Source organism: Crocodylus siamensis, chromosome 4, assembly GCF_052110815.1.
Source record: "Crocodylus siamensis isolate JL-2025a chromosome 4, ASM5211081v1, whole genome shotgun sequence".
Classification (NCBI taxonomy): Eukaryota; Metazoa; Chordata; order Crocodylia; family Crocodylidae; genus Crocodylus; species Crocodylus siamensis.
In genome coordinates this window covers 145,668,293-145,685,707 of record NC_143398.1, presented here as the reverse complement: position 1 = coordinate 145,685,707, position 17,415 = coordinate 145,668,293, and the positions used below count along the sequence as shown (strand labels likewise).

The following is a 17,415-nucleotide window of genomic DNA, read 5'->3' as shown; positions in this document are numbered from 1 at the left end:
AAGCACCAAGCTGCCTTGCAGAGGCAGATGGGGCAAGAGTGTAGGATACAGTGAGGCCTCTGGGGCTGTGGAGATTGCTGTGCAGGACACAGAGGCAGCTGGCTTTAGCCTCCTGCAGGGAGGTGGGGTGAGACAGTAACAGCGGATGCTTGGGAACAGAACCAGGCTAAATCCCAAGCAGTGGAGAGTTAGGCAGCCCCTTAACCCTGCAGGGCTTAATCTGTTTGCTGGCTATCACATCTGCCTGGGGCCTGCTTTACAAACACACTGTTAACTGTTTCCCTCCTCTCCCTCATGCTCTGCTTCTTGTAGTGGGGGCTGGTTCCCTGGAGCCCTCATCTTTTAGGTGTGCCTGGACCTGTAAGACACCCCTGACTCTTGGACCAGTTCAAGGTGTTTCCCAGGTTGCAATCAGAATCCCCAGATTTTGGGTGAGCAAAACCTTCATCCCAAACCCATCCCTGTTAGTACTGACTGCCCCCTTGTCAGCCCTTCTGAACCCTCTTTCCACCCAGCTGCTGTTCCACAGTCCAGGCTGTGGATTGACAGGGCCACGGAAATGATATCCTCCTCTGTCCTAGAAGGGCTGCTGCAGCACAGAGCTATAGCATATTAGCTAGGCAGAGAGGGGGTTCAGAGGCTGCCCCTGGTCCTGGGACAGGCACAGCAGGGGTCTGAATCTGAAACCCTGTGGCAACAAGGCACAATGGTGCTGAGGGCCTACCATTAGGGAAGGAAGTGCTTTTGGGCTGGGGATGCTCTCTGCAAACAGCAGGCAGCCTACCTGGGCTGTTTCTTAGTATAGTAGTTGTGGCATCAGAAGGGATATGTGCTGCATGCATCTCTTCTGTGACAGTCTGCACTGCCATGGGGTGGCCAGCCTTTGCCAAGAGAAGTCCTAAGCATGCATGCACCCCAGAAGCTTGTTGTTGGCGTGTACCATCCCTGGGGAGGGACCTAGGTCAGTCATTGGAGACCACACAGCACGATTCACAAGGAAGAGGCTTCCCAGCCCTATAGGAAAGGTCATGGCCACAAGGGGCTCATTTCTGCTAGGTCCTGTCATGTGGTACCTTGGCTTATGTAATAGGGTGCAGGCAGGCTGCTGGAGGCAGGAAGAGGCGTCTTCTTCCGTGAGCTGAAGAGCATCTGGGGCAGAGGGGGCAGGGAACAAGGCCATGACCAGGCTGGGGTCATACAGACCCTTGTCTTTTGCTTGCGGTGGGTGCTGACTCTTTTCTGTCAGTGAGGGGGTGGTAGCTTGGCTTGAGACACAGAACCTAGGATGAGGGTGAAAGAGAGAACAGAAAGCCCCAGGTGCAGCTGGGCCACAGGCTGTGGTGGCGACAGGACATCTGTTTGCTTTCTTAGCAGAGACACAGCAGTGCCAGTCTTGCTTGCTGGGTTTAAGTGAAGGCTAGAGCCATCAAACCAAGCCACTGACCACAGGCAGGCCAGGAACCCCCATCATGCCAACAACCTCTGCCTGACACAGGCTGAAACAGGGGGTTGGATGGGGCAAGTGTCTTTCTAGGCCAGGTTGAAGCCAGTTTAGTGCTGGCTCCATCTCTGCAGTTGGTATCTAGCCTGGGATGCTCCTACCCTGCAGGTGTTCCTCACTCCTGCCAAGGTCCTAAGGCTGTCCATCACTTGAAAGTCCACCTGCAACTTGGCTGTTCTGTAGTGTCTTCAGGAGCTGGAGTAGCTGAGCATTGGTCCCCAACCTTGCGGTGCAGGGTGAAACAGGGATTTGGGGGCAGCAAATCATAGTGATGACAGCCATGTGTGTGCCCTGAGCACTATTCCCAGCAGGAATGGGGTTGCACCCTCTCTACAACTTATATGGGCCACTTTGCATGCACCCTGAGATGCCTTCCCTTTTGCTTTAAATCCCTTACCTCCCTTTGGCTTTAACCCCCTTCTCCCTCACCTTCCCAGACACCATGCTGAGCTGGGGGTTTTGCTCCTTTCTTTGCATGAACACTAGTGGTAGGTGCCAGAATGCAAAGCAGCTGCACCTGGAAAGGTTCTATCCCAGGTTTCTGTACTGCAGCTTGATGCTTGACTAGTTGGGGAGCTTGGATCCTGCTGCTCATAGGAAGTGAGACTAAAAGTATTATACAACAAAGGAGGGTAGAGGAACCACAGAGATAAACAGACTCCCTAATAAGGTTGCACACACCTTACTGCTCTAACGGATCTCTAGCAGCTTCTAAAAGAGAACACAGTAAGCACTAGTAGATCACCAGTGAGAGGCTCTCCTCCCTTCCACCACAGGCTGGCTGGGGGACAGGCATAGCAGCTTGGATGGACAGGGTCTGAAAGGCGAAACAGGGATAAACCGCTGTGGGAATGACTGCATCACCCGAGAAAGGGAGGATTGTGGGATTATCACTGCAAAAGGCAGAAAGTCTGTTAAAGACTTGCATTGACTTGTTGCCCCATCCCTGACAAAAACTAATCTGCATGTTAATAAGAAGCTTACCAATTCTGTTTCCAAATTATAAAAAGTACTACTGCATCCACTAAGAGCAGGAGGAGTGGACCTCTTCCAAAGGCCCTAGCTCTGGGAAGCTGGTGGGGCTTATGGGGAGACCAGAGGGGAGGCCCAGGGGAGATGTAACAGTGGCTGCCTATGCTTCCCAGAACCCACTGCATTTCCTCTAAGGAAGCCAGGCTCCAGCCCTGTGTTCTGGAGCAATACCTCATCACATGGCTAGGAGCATCAGGCCAGATCCCCAACTGGCATAGAGTAGCAGTGATCCACTGCAAGTAATGGGACTGCACCTCACTCACAGTCCCACTGGCATAAACTAGCATCATTCCACTGAGAGCAGTGCTGCCACTATGCTAACACACAGCACAGTATATCTAGCACACTTTGGCACAGTTTATCTAGCACACCTTGCTGTGCTGCGTTTCCCTGTAGGCCTCCGGATGAGTCACTTGGAATGAGCATCCTGGGACTGGGAGCATGTGTTCTTGCTGGGGTGTCAGATGCAGCTCTCCTGCCCCAGTGGGGGCTAGCAGGGGAGCAGGTGCCATACATGACCCATTGCTCCATCAGGTAAAGTAGCAAACACCCAGAGTAGTAGGGCTGGTCCCAAATGTTCCCCCCCATTCAGTGGCACCAAGGGGGTCTCTGCTGTATTGCGTTCTGTGGCCTATGCCACAGAGCGATCCAGTCACCCAGACAGGATCCCAAGGCCTTGCCTTCTGGGCCTGGTTTCCAAAGAGTTGGCATGTGGAGTACCCCTAGGAGCTGAGCCTTATGCTTTTTCTGCCCCCCTTTTTTGGACACGTATGCTTGAGGGAGGGCTCAGACTGCTGCAGGACACACCCCGAGGTCAGAAGCAGGGGTGGGGGAAAGGGAGAGGGCTGTGTTATTGGTATCGGCTCAGCATATGCTCAACCACAGCACAGCCACAGTGTTTTGTGGCTCAACCTACGAATAAGACATCTCTGCAACTTCGCCATGGCTGAGATGCCTGCTCCCAACCAGGTGAGGGTTTGCCGGCTTGCTAAGGTGGGGGTGGGGACACGTTTCTGTTTGAGATGAAACCCATGTTTTCCTGATAAAGATTCTTTTTTAACTCATAAAAATAAGTGAATCAGCTTGACCAGGAGCCACTGGCAGGGCTGATCTGAGTGCCTTGTCCTGAGTAGCCCTCCTGGGACCCACCATGGTCCTATCCAAGCTGGGATTCACCACCATACCCGAACTCCCACTAGCGGGGAGTGCAGCCCCCAGGCCTTGGCCCTGTATGGAGCTCCAGGATGTATCCACACCAAGTTCCATGCAGGGCTCAGGGGCTAAACTACATCTGCAAGGAAGCTGCTTCCCGTGTAGTTGGACTGGCACAGTGGTACTGCTGAAGGACAGGGCAGTGCTTTGTGCTCCAGGATTTCAGTGGATGAATGTTGGGCAGAAGCCAGCATGGATGCATAGAGAGTGTTGACTGTCTGTGCCATCACTAGGCTGCTTCACGCTCCAAAGTACACCACACAGCCCTGCAGTTGCTGTAGCTGAGAGCAGGAGAAGGCATCCAGGTCGCTGTAAGGCCTGAGCTTGTAGGTCTTACCACAGCCCTGAGTTCAGCACACAGCCAAGTAAGAAAGAAACTGCAGTGGTAAGACCTTTCTTGGTTGCTGTCTGTTGTTGTAGCCTCCCTTTGGCAGAGGTGCTTACACCAGTTTGCACCAGTGGGACACAAGCTCATCACCACTGATGAGAGCTCTGCAGGGATGCCCCAAGCAGCACTGGGGGAATGTCATGGCTGGGAGGGCTTTGCCTGCCCACCCCCATGGCTGGGCTGGAGACACTGAGACTAATGTGTTGCATTCAGCGAAGCAGGCACCTAGAAATGAGGGGAGGAAGCAAGCCCCCAGGAGGGCCTCAGGACTGAGAGCAGGGTTGTTGCTAAGTGGGGAGAGGGTGTGTCCCTGTGGCCCTCCATCTTTGTAACCTGTGTTGAAGCAGAAGGGTGTGTGCTTTGAACTCTGTGTACATGTCTGCTGGTTTCTGGACGCACGTATGCACCTTCTCCCCCAGGATGCCTTGCACTGGCTGGCTTAGTTTCGCTGGGATCCATTCTCTTTTGAGATCCCCGATACCTGCTTGTATGGCTTGCTCACCCATTGCAGCCTACAGAGGCCCAGGCCCTGTCCCAGCTCAGGTCAGTGAGTGTGCAAGCCTGTGTGTGGATGCTGAGCACTGGGCAGCTCGAGGGCAGGGTGCTAAGCATTCATCCCTCCCATGTCACTCCTGCCTTATTGGCCTCAGATATTTTTCTTGTTTGCTAGAAAATGCTGAGCTGTCCGCAAGTCCTCCAGCTGCAGCCCAGAGCGAGGGCTGCTTACGTGGTGCCTGGGGAGTGATGTGTACCAGCTGCAGGGCTTCCCTGAATACAGGGAAACTGTGATTGAGGTTGCTCTTCCTACGCAAGGATGGTAGAGCGGCACCGCTCTTGCAATGACTGGGTGTCTGGAAATCACCCTGCTGCCTTGTTGTGGGTGAGGCGTGAGACAGAAACTCACTCACGGCGTCCAGAGGCCTCCCCATCTGGCAGGGCCAGCGCTAAGATGCCTGTTGTCAGGGTCTCAGCCCAGGGCCCATTTCACTATCTGGCCTGCAATGCTGTGCCGCTGCGTAGTGGTATGTGCTGTGTTGTGTTGAATTGTGCTGTGCTGTGCTGTGCTCTGCTTCCTAGGGGGCATTCTTGCTAATGTTATTTCTTTGTCAATCCCAGACTTTCAGCCCCTGGGAGGTCGAGGCCGCAGTTACCACTGATTTATACTTTGACGCCACATGGGAGGATGGCATCATTCCCAAGCTGTGTGAGAAGGGGGCTGTGCAAGGCTTTGCTCGCATTTACCAGCCGGCAGTCTATGTGTTGCTGTCTCTACTGGGCGTGATGGGAAATGGCTTGGTGCTGCTCACCCATGCCCGCTACCGCCAGGCACACAGCGTGACCGACGTCTGCCTGCTCCACTTGGCTGTGTCTGACCTCCTGCTGCTCCTGACGTTGCCCTTTGCTGTGGCCGGCCTGATGCAGGGCTGGCTTATGGGCACTGGCTCGTGCCAGGCCCTGCAGGGCCTCTATGCTCTCAACTTCTACAGCGGCTTCCTGTTCCTGACCTTCATCAGCATTGACCGCTACGTGGCCGTTACCCGGGCACCCCTTGCCTACCGTCTGCGGCCCCGTGCCAAGCGCTATGGCTGGCTTGCTGTTGGGCTGGCCTGGGTGTTCTCCACCTTGCTAGCCCTGCCCCAGTTCGTGTACAGCCAAACTGAGCAGCACCAGGGCCTGCAGCTCTGCAGGGTGGTCTTCCCTAAGGGCATCTCCAAAGCAGCCAGGGGAGCCACCAACTTGGCCCAGGTTGTGCTAGGGTTTGTGGTGCCATTCCTGGTCATGGCCTCCTGCTACACTGCCATCGCCCACACCCTGCTGACCACTCGTACCTGCCCGCGATATAAAGCCCTGCGGGTAATCCTGGCTCTGGTGCTTGTCTTTGTGGCTTTGCAGCTGCCCCACAGCCTGATGGTGCTCCTGGACACGGCTGACTTGCTGGGCCATCGGGAGATGAGCTGTGCCCAGAGCCGGAGTAAAGACCTGGCCCTGGTTATCACCAGTGGCCTGGCTTATCTCCGCTGCTGCCTCAACCCTGTACTCTACGCCTTTGTGGGCGAGCGCTTCCAGAGGGAGCTGTGGCTCCTGGCTAGCGATGCCGGCTGCGTGGGCCAGGCACAGGGTGGGTGCCCTGCCTGCTCCGGCACCAGCTGTCGAGGATCACTCTCCACCTGCCAGGAGGTGATATAGGGGGCAGTGTTCTCAATGTATCCCTGGTCTGCAGTGCAGGAGGCCAGACCTAGAGTCCCATGGCCGGCCTCTCCCTGTCCCTGGCTTAAATTAAGTGTTAAGTGCCAGTGAGGGCAAGGCAGAGTTTCATGTTCACACAGCAACTTCTTCTGGCCATTGCAGAGCCATCATTCCCAGCTGGGGAAAAAGTGTGACCCACCCCTTGCTCCTTCCTCACCAGGCAAAAAATACAGCAAGGGTCTGTTGTGCCTGAAGGCTTGTTTGACATCTCTCCCTTCTATGCAACTTGACCAATAAAAGATATCACCAAACCAGCCCTGGTTTCCGCATGCTCCCTGGACCATGACAGCTACAGCAACATGATGTACTGCTGCCCTCATCACACACTGTTCTGTGAGCTGCCCCAGGCCAAGGAAGGCACCTGACCATATGCTACCAAGCCCCATCTTCAAATGGCCTTCATCAGAACAAATGAAGGAGTGGGCCATATGTTCTCAGAGCCCATGTCTCCCTGCCCCTGACTGCTATTGCCCCTGGTCCATCTGGGGCCCTAGTGGTCCCAGATGGTAGCTGCCACATCCAGCTTTTCAGGGTTTGGTTCTGGGTGCTTAGACCTCCCTGGCTTCCAGAGCTGCTGGAAATGCTGGGGGATTGCAATTGAAAGTGATGGTGGCCACTGGCAAAACATCAATCTACTGGTATAGGGGGCCATTGGTCTGGCCCAGTATGGGACTTCTTATCTTCTCATGGGTTCCCCAGATGGGCTACAGTGGGATGAAACCATGCCATGCTGCAGTGCCCAGTATAGCTGTCATGGGCTTAGCGCCACTAGATCCATTAGTTGTTCCCCCTGCCAGAAACCCACCTGGCTGGGAATCCATGCTTCATCCCTGGATGCCCTGCAGGGGGCAGCAGAACCCAGCTCTGCCTCCTGTCCCTTACCAGGGCTGAGTCCTGCAGCTGGCTCACCTTGTATCAGTGCCTGGCTGTGGACTCCCTGCCTGGTCAAGGGGGTCATGCAAGCAGGTGCTGGAGTCTCAAAAAGACAGCTCAGCCCAACCTTTATAAGCCAGCACTCAGCCTGCCAGCTGGCCCGCTGCTAGTGGGAGCCTGAGCTCAGTTGCGCTCTGGCCCACAGCCACTCTGTCTGGAAAGTTCCTCTGCCAGGTGGGCACTCATTGGCCCTAGCAAGGTCACAGGGATGGTGCCTTCTCCTGGCCTGGCCCTGAGACACCTGGGAACTGCTCACAGATGTAAGCGAGGTGCTGGTAAATGGTTTCCCGAGTGAGCGGATCACGATAGTCGGGGGTCTGTCAGGGCTGCCCATTCTCCCCAATCCTCTTCATCTGTGCCATTGAACCCCTGGCTCAGTGCATCAGGCAGGACCCTGGGATCCATGGAGTCCAGGTCCCTGTGGGAGGTAAGGAACAAGCCAAAGTCCTGGCCTACGTGGATGATTTGAACATCCTGTGCAAGAATAAGTGAGCAGTAAAAAGAGTCCTGTGGCACACATGGATTTATGAAGCAGCACCAGAGGCCAAGCTCAATGTGAGCAAAAGCACCTGCCTGGCTGTAGGCAAGCTCAGGGACCTGGAGTCCCTGGGGGTCTTGGTCTCCCGCAAAAGGGTCAAGATCCTTGTGGTGGAATTTGACCTGGAGCTGAGTGGAAGGAGGGCGTGGGAGAAGAAAGAGGCCAAGGTGAAGCAGAGGTTGAGTATGTGGCATTGGCATCACCTCTCCATGGGTGGCCATGTGGCACTCATAAAGGCAGTGTTGCTACCAGTGCTTCTGTACATTGCACTGGTCTTCCCCCCTGCAAAGCGTATCATCTACAGACTCCAGAGAGCCGTAAGTGTCTTCTGGGGGTCCTGAATGAAGAAGGTGGCAAGGAAGACCCTGTACAAAAAGAAATGAGCTAGGGGCAGGGGGATGCCAGACATCCACCTGTCCCTGGGAGCACGGTACGTGTCAGTTTTACAAGCTGCTGACTGGACCAGAGACAAAAACAGCCTGTCTAGTAAAGATTTTGCAGGTCACCTGCGATGGTGGGGGTGTACACACCAACCAATGGGAGACCGTGGACCATGGAGCAGCCCTGGTTCTATGGGGTGCTGAACAAGTTCCAGAGTGAGGATGGGTTACAGAAGGAAAGACCGGTGACTATGTTCAACCAAAAAAAGATACAGAAGACGTCAGAGACAGGTTATTGACCATGGAGATGCTCCCCGATGAGGACTGCCAAGATATCTGGAACCGGATATTCCACAAGGACCACAGGGACTTAAGTTGGTTGATAGTGTACTGAGCACTCTCAGTGAGGGTGTGGAGGTACAGGGAGGGACAAGGGATTCGACCCAATTGCCCCAGGGAAACTTCTCAAGAAGAAGCAGAGACCATTGACCACCTCCTATGGCACTGCCCATATGCCAATGGCATGTGGGAAAAGGTAAGCCAGCTTCATGAAAGAGTGACAGGAGTCAGGCTGATGACAAGGGAGGCATGGATGTACAGATATCTGACTGAGCAGCAAAGGTCTCAGACAATGCCTTTCGACCAGTTTGTGTCCTGTGTCAGGATTGTCCTGTGGCAATGCAGGAACCTCCTGTTATACAGGCATGGTGAGCTCAAGGAAACAGACTGTGTTAAAAATTTTCTGAGTGAACTTCAGTCCTACCACTGGAAATTGGTGAGTGAGGATGGAGAAGACATAGCCAATTTCATCTGGAAAGTGATACCTGGCATATGTTGTTCAAAGACCCCCCCAGGAGGGGAAGTGGACAGAGAGAATGAAGAGGACAGAGATGCAACTGGACCTGGAGACAGCGAGAAGGACTACAACAGGATCAGCAGCAGTGGAAGTGGCAGCGGCATCAACAGCGACAGTAACAAGGACAGTGAATGAACTGAGAATGTAAACCCTAAATCAGGGTTTGGACTAAAGGACTGCAATTTGGGTAGGTGGGGGTGGAGGATGGGTGCGCAGAGGCACAGGGGAGTGGGTGCGTTTATTGTACCGGTAAGCATGGGTTTCTTAATGCGGTTTTAGGATGTGTGATGGAAAGCTTATGATAGAGTGTGTCTGTGTGTGTGTGTGTGTGTGTGTGTGTATGTAAAATAAAAAACCGGGCTATGAAGAAAACTTCTTGCTACATGATCGATCAATCAATCGATCGATCTATCTATCTATGCCCCCAAAAAAACCTGAGAACTGGTTTACATGGGGATCTGGACTTCCAAGCATTCAGTCTGGGGTGAAAGGGCTGCACCCCGCCAGTACACACCACCGGTGCCTACAGATACTGACTCCAAAGGGGTCACGTCCTCTGGTGGCTCACAAGGTTTATGCCCACAGCACTTCTCCTCTGACCCTGTGAGGCTGGGGTGCTGTGAACTGCACCCCTGGGCAAGGATGGGAAGAAGATCTTCATAACCCTGCTTATGCTGTGCTCCACATTTTGTTTTGTTTTTTAAATAAATTTTTCATGTTCCAAGCCAAATCAGCCAAATCAAGTCCAAATCCATGAGTCAGTCCAGAACCATAAGTGGCACTACACCCCGCAAACTTCCTCCACCCCCTACAGGGGCTTCAGATATTTCCAAAGTCTTTTAGCAGGCATCCTATGTGCAGGCCCAAGCCCAGAGGCTTGGGGTTCAGATGCCCCCAAGTTTCGCCTGCCCTCCACATGGCTGCAGGAGCAAGCGAGGGAGGAGCCTCCCATTTCCATAAAGCAGGCTTTAAGCCCTAACCCCTCGGCGAGTACTAAACCACGCCAGAAGAACAGTTATCCCTGGGAACACTTAAGGAGAACTGTCTTCTTGGACCCAGATACGTGGTGTTTCCCTTGCTAGGTGGTGCTTCTCCTGCCAGGTCCACGTGCTGGTAGGACCAGTGCCTTGGCCAAACTGCCCAGGCCCTGGTGGGATCACAGTCCAGGGGCCAGAATGGCTGCTGCACCTGGGTCAGTTTAGCTCCTCCCTATCTCAAAGAGGCACAGGGAAGCAGGTAATGGAGAAGGAGGGGAGCTGAACCCATTATCAAGAACTACACAGCAGGAGAGGAGGAGGGCTTTTCTATACGGAGACATGACGTTCATCATGTCTGTGGGGGACTGAGGAATGGTCCTGACAGCAGCCCACACTAGGCACCAGCCTGTGAGACAGAGCTCAAGTGCAGTCCCCGCCTCCTCCCTCCCTCCTTCCCTGCAGGCCAGGACATGCCCTGACAACCAGTCAGGCTGGCAGAGCATCTGCAGCACAGTGCAACGCCTACCCCACCACCCCTTGCTCCAGGGGAGCTGGAGCTCAGAGCCCAGCAGCAGTTCTGCCTTCCTGCAGTCCTGGGCTCTGAGTCAGCCTGTGGGGGAGGGAGAGAGGGCTGTATTGGTCTCTGGATGGAAGTACAAAGCCTGTTTTCTTTTTTTCTTTTTTGAGGGGGGGAAGAGCGCTGGGGGACTCCATGGAGACCAGGGAAAGGCACAGGATGGGGGAGGTACTTGCTAGGCAGATGGAGTGAGGGCAGTAGGAGAGGGGAGCAGCAGCCCTGCCAATTTTGCACCAAGGCCTGAATGCTTTGGCTGTGGCTGCTGCTGCCCCAGTATTGCCAGTGCTCTGGTCTGATCTGTTCTGTGCCAGTGAGGAGAAGCAGGCTCCAGCCAGGTCCCAAATGAAGATGGGCAACTGAGATGCTCCCTGTGATACCCCTCCCTGCTGGCTCATGGGCCCCAGGACTGACAAAAGTTCTGGTACTGCAGCTGGAACTGTGCCTGGCAGTGCCGCTGGCATCACACTATGACCACACTGTGCTGGGAGCTGGAGCTGCCAGATATGATCTTGCTGGTGCTTTCCTGTGCTGGGGACTGGTTCTTTCCTTGGGGTATTTCTGCCCTAGGCTAGCTCTGTGAGAATGCCTCCAGGGGGCCAGACTCCACACCTTCCTGGCTCTACAGAGCACCTGTTGCCTGTCCCAACCACAAAGAGCCCTTGGCAACACTTTGTGGCATTCTCTGGCTTGTGATCTCCTCCTAGCACGCTGCCTCTAGCCAGGATCCACTGCTGAGGAGCTGAGTTTATCTCTGACATGATTAGGAACAGGAGGTGATGTGGTAGGCCCATGGCTGATGCTGGGGCAATTGTGCATCCAGCTCTTTTCCCAGCCCTTTCACCTGCCAGTAACTTGTGACATGCATCAGTAATCCCAGGACACTGAGAAACCCCTGCTCAGACACCAAGAGCCAGGAGGACAGAGTGAAAGAGATCTGCTTCCATGGCCCAAACCAGTGATGATGACACTTAGAGCTGAAGAGCCCAGAAGAGTGTTAGCCCCACAAAGGCTTTGCAGCCAGACATCATTATCTCAGTAGGACCCCTTCTTTGTCATGCTTAAAGCAGAGTCCAGCTCTGGAACATACCTATACCCTATAAATGCTTGGAGAAAGACTGGAAATCCCCATGAAGACCAGTGGGGCAACAGGACCCCACTCTGTAGAGAAAAAGCACCAATGGAAACCCCCCTTCCCCCCCACCCCACAAAACAGAGACCGAATGGGACTTTCCTCTTGTTTCACTTCCTAGATATGCTCTGTTCCTGCTGACAGCATTTCCTAGCTGGCAGCCCTGACACCAGTCCACCTGTTCATATATGCCCCCACAGCTAGCATGCAGCGCAGAATGCCTGGCAGCATGACGCGCCCCTTCTTGAAGTGTCACAAGGTCCCTGGGGCATTTTCCCTCCCCACCTGCTTTTTGGGTGATGGGGATGCTGGAACAGTAGGTGAGGAAGGGAAAGAATAGCAGGGGATAGAATGAATGCCCAAAGCCACTTTGAAGGCAGGACCAGCCCAGAGATCAGTGGAATGACTGTGGGTCCCCATGGGGGACAGCTCCTATCCTGCAGTCTAAGTTGGTGGGCACTCCACCCATGCCTTGTGCAGACTCCATGGAATGGGACAGGCACAGAGAGGCAAAGCACTGGCCTAGAGAGAAAACAATTTCCAGCCCCCAGCACTGTGATGCTCTCCCCAGTGCAGATTGATCTCCAGGGAGCCATGGTCCCCAGGAGGCAGGGGTGGGGGGAAGGAACCATGCCAAAATCAGGACTGAGGACGCTCTGCATTGCTGGGGCTTGTAGGGCTACAGCTCTCAGCTGCACAGCCAGGGACAAAGCTGCGCAGGTCTGTCTGGCTGCCAGAACTACCAGCTCAGAGGGAGGGAGCCCTCCCAGTTCCAGCAGGGAGCCAGGTTCCAGCCAATTGTATGAGGCGAAGGCATGAGGCATTGCAGTGTTTAAGGCAAGAGCTGAACATGAGAGCAGCTCTGGATACACGCTGCAGGGAAGCCTTTATAGAGCTTGTTGGGCTCCCTCACCTTACCCACACATGCTTCCTCCTCCTCTTAGCCCCCTTCCCACCCCCAACCCCCACCCCACTTTGGGTATGAGGATTAGTTTAGCTTTGTTGTTGGGGAAAGCTGGACCCAGACCCTTCACCTAGTTCTTAGCAGGAAATGCTATTGCTGCTGAGTCAGCAGACGCTGCAGCTTGTTCCTGGGCAGCCTGTGCAGAGCTGAGCTGAGGGTCCAGGCCAAGAGCAGCCTGGATTCTCCAGGAAGGGGGTCTCACCAGGCAAGCTTTGGGCAAGTCATCATCCTGCTGTTGCCAGCTACCGGGGGCTTGGTGAAAGGCTGGAGGGACTGGGAGCTGGCACCAGGGAACAGGCAACTGTGGGGGATAGTCTAAAGAGTACAGCAGCCAGACTGGGGGGGCTTTATTAGGCAACAGCCTTTGTTAAAATTGTGAAGTGGGCCATGCACTCTGCCTCCCAGCATTTGTATGCCCCCCCAACAGCTTGTACCCCTGAACTGAGTTGCTGCACTGTTACTTGGGCAGGCTGAAGATCCTGACCCTAATGAGCAGACCCCATACTGCGCAGCACTTTGTCCTGCGACAGCTCCAATCTGTGGAGCTCCAGAGGAGTGTCATGAAGAAGGTGGCAAGCAGGTTAATGTGCTTTTTGCTATTTCTTATGCAGTTTGGCAGCTGGAAGTAGGCAGGAGAGCTAGCAGCATGTGTCCAGACCACACTTTCAGCCCACAGCCAGCCCCCCACAGCCACTGCCCTCTGTACAGCCTTTCCACTTTAGCTGGTATCCAGCTCCTTGTCTGCCCCCAGCTGGCCTTCTCAAAGCCAGTGCCCAGCTGTTCCCCCCCGCTCCCCCTCCCAGCTGGCACATAGCCTGATACGGTCCTCCACAGGCAACCACATGGGAGCCTCTCCTCCCCTCCCCTCTGGTTTGTCGGAGATCTGCCCCAAGGTCGTGGGAGTCCGCCTCTGCACCACTGCTCAGCTCCACTGCTCCACTCAACAGCCCAGAATTCCAGCCCCTGTCTCCCAGTATGTCTAAGATCTACTGGGAGCAGCATCTCCTGGGCTAGCTTGGGAGAGTGGGAGGAAAGCTGGCAAGCAGCCTTTTCCTGTGTGTGCATCCCGGCCCCATTGGCTGCTCCCAGAGGCATTTCTGACCCAACAGCTGTAGAAAAGTCACAGCCAGAGGCTGATAGATTAACCTGTTCTTGGCCAGAACAGGCTGAAGTAACATAGGCCAGAGAAAGTGTTGAGCATTTTGAACATGGGATCTGTGGTGCTGTGAGCATGTAATCATCAACCAAAGCCAGCGTGGACAGCAAGGGGGACATAACAGTGTCTGCTGCTGGACCCACAAATGGACCAGTGTATCTTGAGACCGTGTATTTCGAGAACATGTTGATCCCAGGTGCCTAAATCTTGTTGATATTCATGGAGCTCAGGGACTGTCTATGTTAGGGAGTTTTCTACTGGGTCATTTTACCTATGTATGTAGATGTCCCACTGCATCCCCCACTCACAAGCACCTAAATGCTCTGCACTGGTGCAAAATGGGACTTACACTGCTGCAATTTACCCTAGAGCAGTGTTTTCCAGTCAGTGCTATGGCACAAAAGTGTGCCGTCAGAAATGAACGGGTGTGTGGCAGAATTTTGCCATGGCAATGAGCTACAATAGGTATGAGGGTGGGGAATGCCTTTTAACAGGTGTGCCGCGGGAAACTGTTATTAATGTAAGTGTGCCTTGGGCTGGAAAAGGTTGGGAAACTGCCCTAGGGTCAGACCTCTTTGCTTCCACATTGGGGTTTGCAGTGGGGCAGCTGCATCAGCAGCATGACCCCAGGAGAAAACTCCTAACGGAAAAGGCAACAAGCGAGTGGGCTCCACAGAGACCAATGTGGTGATTACTAGGCATGTGAGCTGTGCTCAGACAGCCCTCCAGCCTTTCAGGGATCTCACTACCAACCGAATCCCTTACAGACTCCAGGGCTCTGGGGGAGTCACTGCCCTGGCTGCCCTGGAAAGCAACGTGGTGACCCCACTGCAAGAACTGTGCAGAGTGCCTTTAGCTTCCCTACACATGGTCTGAAATGTTTCCTCTCTCCCAACTGCAGACTCCAGGTTGGGGAGAAGAGCTGAAACCTCCCAAAGCATCTTCACAGGAAACATTTGCATTGCACTGGGGAGATCTTTCTCATTTTTTCCCATTGTTGCTGCTTGGAGCTTATACACTTGATTCTAAAGCACCCCAACAGACCTGGCAATGACTTGCTTCACTTTCCATTACTGGCTGGCATGTAGATAACTTTGTAATAGGCAGCTAGGTAGACAAGCAAATATTGGTAGTTTTGTGCTGCACAATTCCAGACATGTAAAACACCCTTTGTTTTCAGTTCTGTCGCCCAGCAGGAATCTCTCAGCTTCTGTCAAGTACATCTGTATGGTTTTGCTGTCAAGGATGGGTTGTATTTCCTTCACCCTTTATCCTAGTCCTTTGTAAAACTTCTGCAAGTGTTAGAAGGTTTGTTTCAGGCTTGCACACACACATGTATCTGTACATACACACACAGACATGTAAGTTTATGCACACACACACACATGCATGCACGCGCACATACATCTTCATTTAAAGGGCATTAAAGTGACCCTAGGGGGCTGTAAAAGCCCTGCTAAGTTAAGGTAGAAGCACTTGCTTTTTCCTTGCTTCACCCCACGTTATTATCCTGAGGTATTTGCCACCCAGTGGACACACACATTCCATGTATTGCAGCAGTCTCACTTCTTGGCCTCTAATAGGCTACAATCAAATTTACGATACTGCCAGTTTTAATTGGACTCCATAGTTCTTTAGCTTTTCCTGTTTGGATGTAGAGTATCTGGGCCATAGGGCTGGGTCAGCTAGAGCTGTAAGCAACACATGGCAGCTTACAGCTGTAAGCAACACAGGGCAGCACCTTCACAGAAAGCATTTTTCCTTCTACTGTCTCATATTCACTACTAGGTCTGTTCTCAACAGATCTTACAGGCTGCTCGTGGTGTAGCGGGGTTTCCTGGTCATGCATAGCCTTCCAAGCTCTGTCAGAGGCAGGGTGAGTCCTAAGGGAAGGAAAATAGGTAGCTCTGCAGGCACCAGCGCTCCTGGAAGTGATTCCATTAGCAGGTTCAGTGTCAAAAAAATAAGGAGTCTACATTTTCGAGGCTGTTTAGTTAAGGTTTTGATCAAACAGTTCATCAGAAAGCAAATGAGTATGCAAGCCCCCCTGGCCTCCCAGTGGCACAAAGCATTTTGCAAATGGTTGTTTGGAAAAAAAAAAAAAAGGATTGGATGAAGCTTCAGAAGGAGCTGGAAACAAAACAGGAAACGCTGTGTTTGTTTCTCTTGCTTTTTAAAGCCATAACCCTTCAGCCACCCTGCTGCAGAGACTCTGGAGAGTCCTAAATTTCTTATTCCCTTCTATATGACCAAGGCAGTTTGCACAATCATCCTTTTCTGCCAGGTAAAGTTGAAATCCTCCACTTGTTATATCAGATGTCTGGGTAACCAATGGTAGTGTCACAAAAAGAGGATTATGGCCTTATGTGCAGCAGCTAGCTAGGGCTGCTGAAAAGACAAACTGCTTTTTTCCAGCATCTGGCAGAAGTGTGTGTTGGGAGCGGGGGAGGATGGGGCACAACTTCTAAGCCCCCAGACTCCAGGGAGCCAAGTTGTCAAGCCCCAGCAGAGTTGACTCAGCCTTTTTTCTTTTCCGGGCCAATGACCATGCAGCCTCCTCCTTCTGCTTGAAAGGATGCTGGAGGGTTAGAGCTGGCTGGCCTTCCCCTCTCCTCCCTGGGGCATAGGGATGACTGGGGTGCATTTATGTAGGGGACACAGATAGGGGTCATCCAGTAAGAGAGGGGGTGATATGTGGGGTTATGCTTGCCGTCACCAGGTCGGAGCGGAGGAAGTTTGTTCCCCCCCGAGCTTCTGGCCTTCGCGGGGTTCCCCATGGGGCCGGTTCCCTCCAGCTGCTACAGGTGGTGGGTATCTTACTTTGATGGGTTGTATTAGATTTCTGTCAGCATGCAGGGGAGACACCATGATCAATCAGGTGGACCACGTAGGCGGGCTCCCCAGGGCAGGTGATTGTCTCTGATATGTCCTCCATCGGAGGTCTATATTGAGCAGATTCTTTTTGGTGTTGGGTGGTGGAACCAGAGCTTGCTCCATCCACTCCATGCATTGACCTGGTATTACCGGTGCAGAAAAACAGAAAAAAAAAAAGCGGCTTTTTCCAGTGTCCTCAGAAGCACTGGTTGCTGGCCACAGCCAAGGCTGCAGATTTAAGCTGGAGACTCCCGGCTAGAGGGTCGCGCCCCTCCGCTCAGGCTTGGACCCATCTCCCTATCTGGGGCCAGGAAGGCATTTTCCCCATGGCAGACATGGGGGTCTGGCCTTCCCCTGTAGCGGCGTGGGGCCTCTACCCTTGACCCCTGGAGGGCAGCTGAACAGCCCTGGCAAGGGCGGGCACGGCCGGCCCCGCCGCCCTGCTGCAGCCGGGGCTCTTGGCGTCTCTGGGCACCGGCCCCGGCCCCGCCGCGCTGCTCTCCCCAGACACCAACCCGGGGGGCGGAGCCAGACGCCGGAGACTCCGCGGGGGCCCTGCCCCCGGCGCCTGATGCAACACGCGGAGTCCCGCCCCCGGCCGCGGATTGGCGGGGCGCTGTGACGTGGCCGGGCGGGCGGGGCAGAGCGGCG

At 53.9% G+C, this 17,415-nt stretch overlaps 1 protein-coding gene across 1 annotated transcript; it reads left to right on the top strand.

The window, feature by feature from the left end:
• Positions 1-3,475: 3,475 nt before the first annotated feature.
• Positions 3,476-6,490, top strand: CCR10 (C-C motif chemokine receptor 10). The gene is made up of 2 exons (XM_090041646.1): positions 3,476-3,502; positions 5,250-6,490. The coding sequence occupies exons 1-2, from the start codon at positions 3,476-3,478 to the stop codon at positions 6,318-6,320; spliced, it is 1,098 nt and encodes a 365-aa protein (XP_089897772.1). The 3' UTR covers positions 6,321-6,490.
• Positions 6,491-17,415: the final 10,925 nt, after the last annotated feature.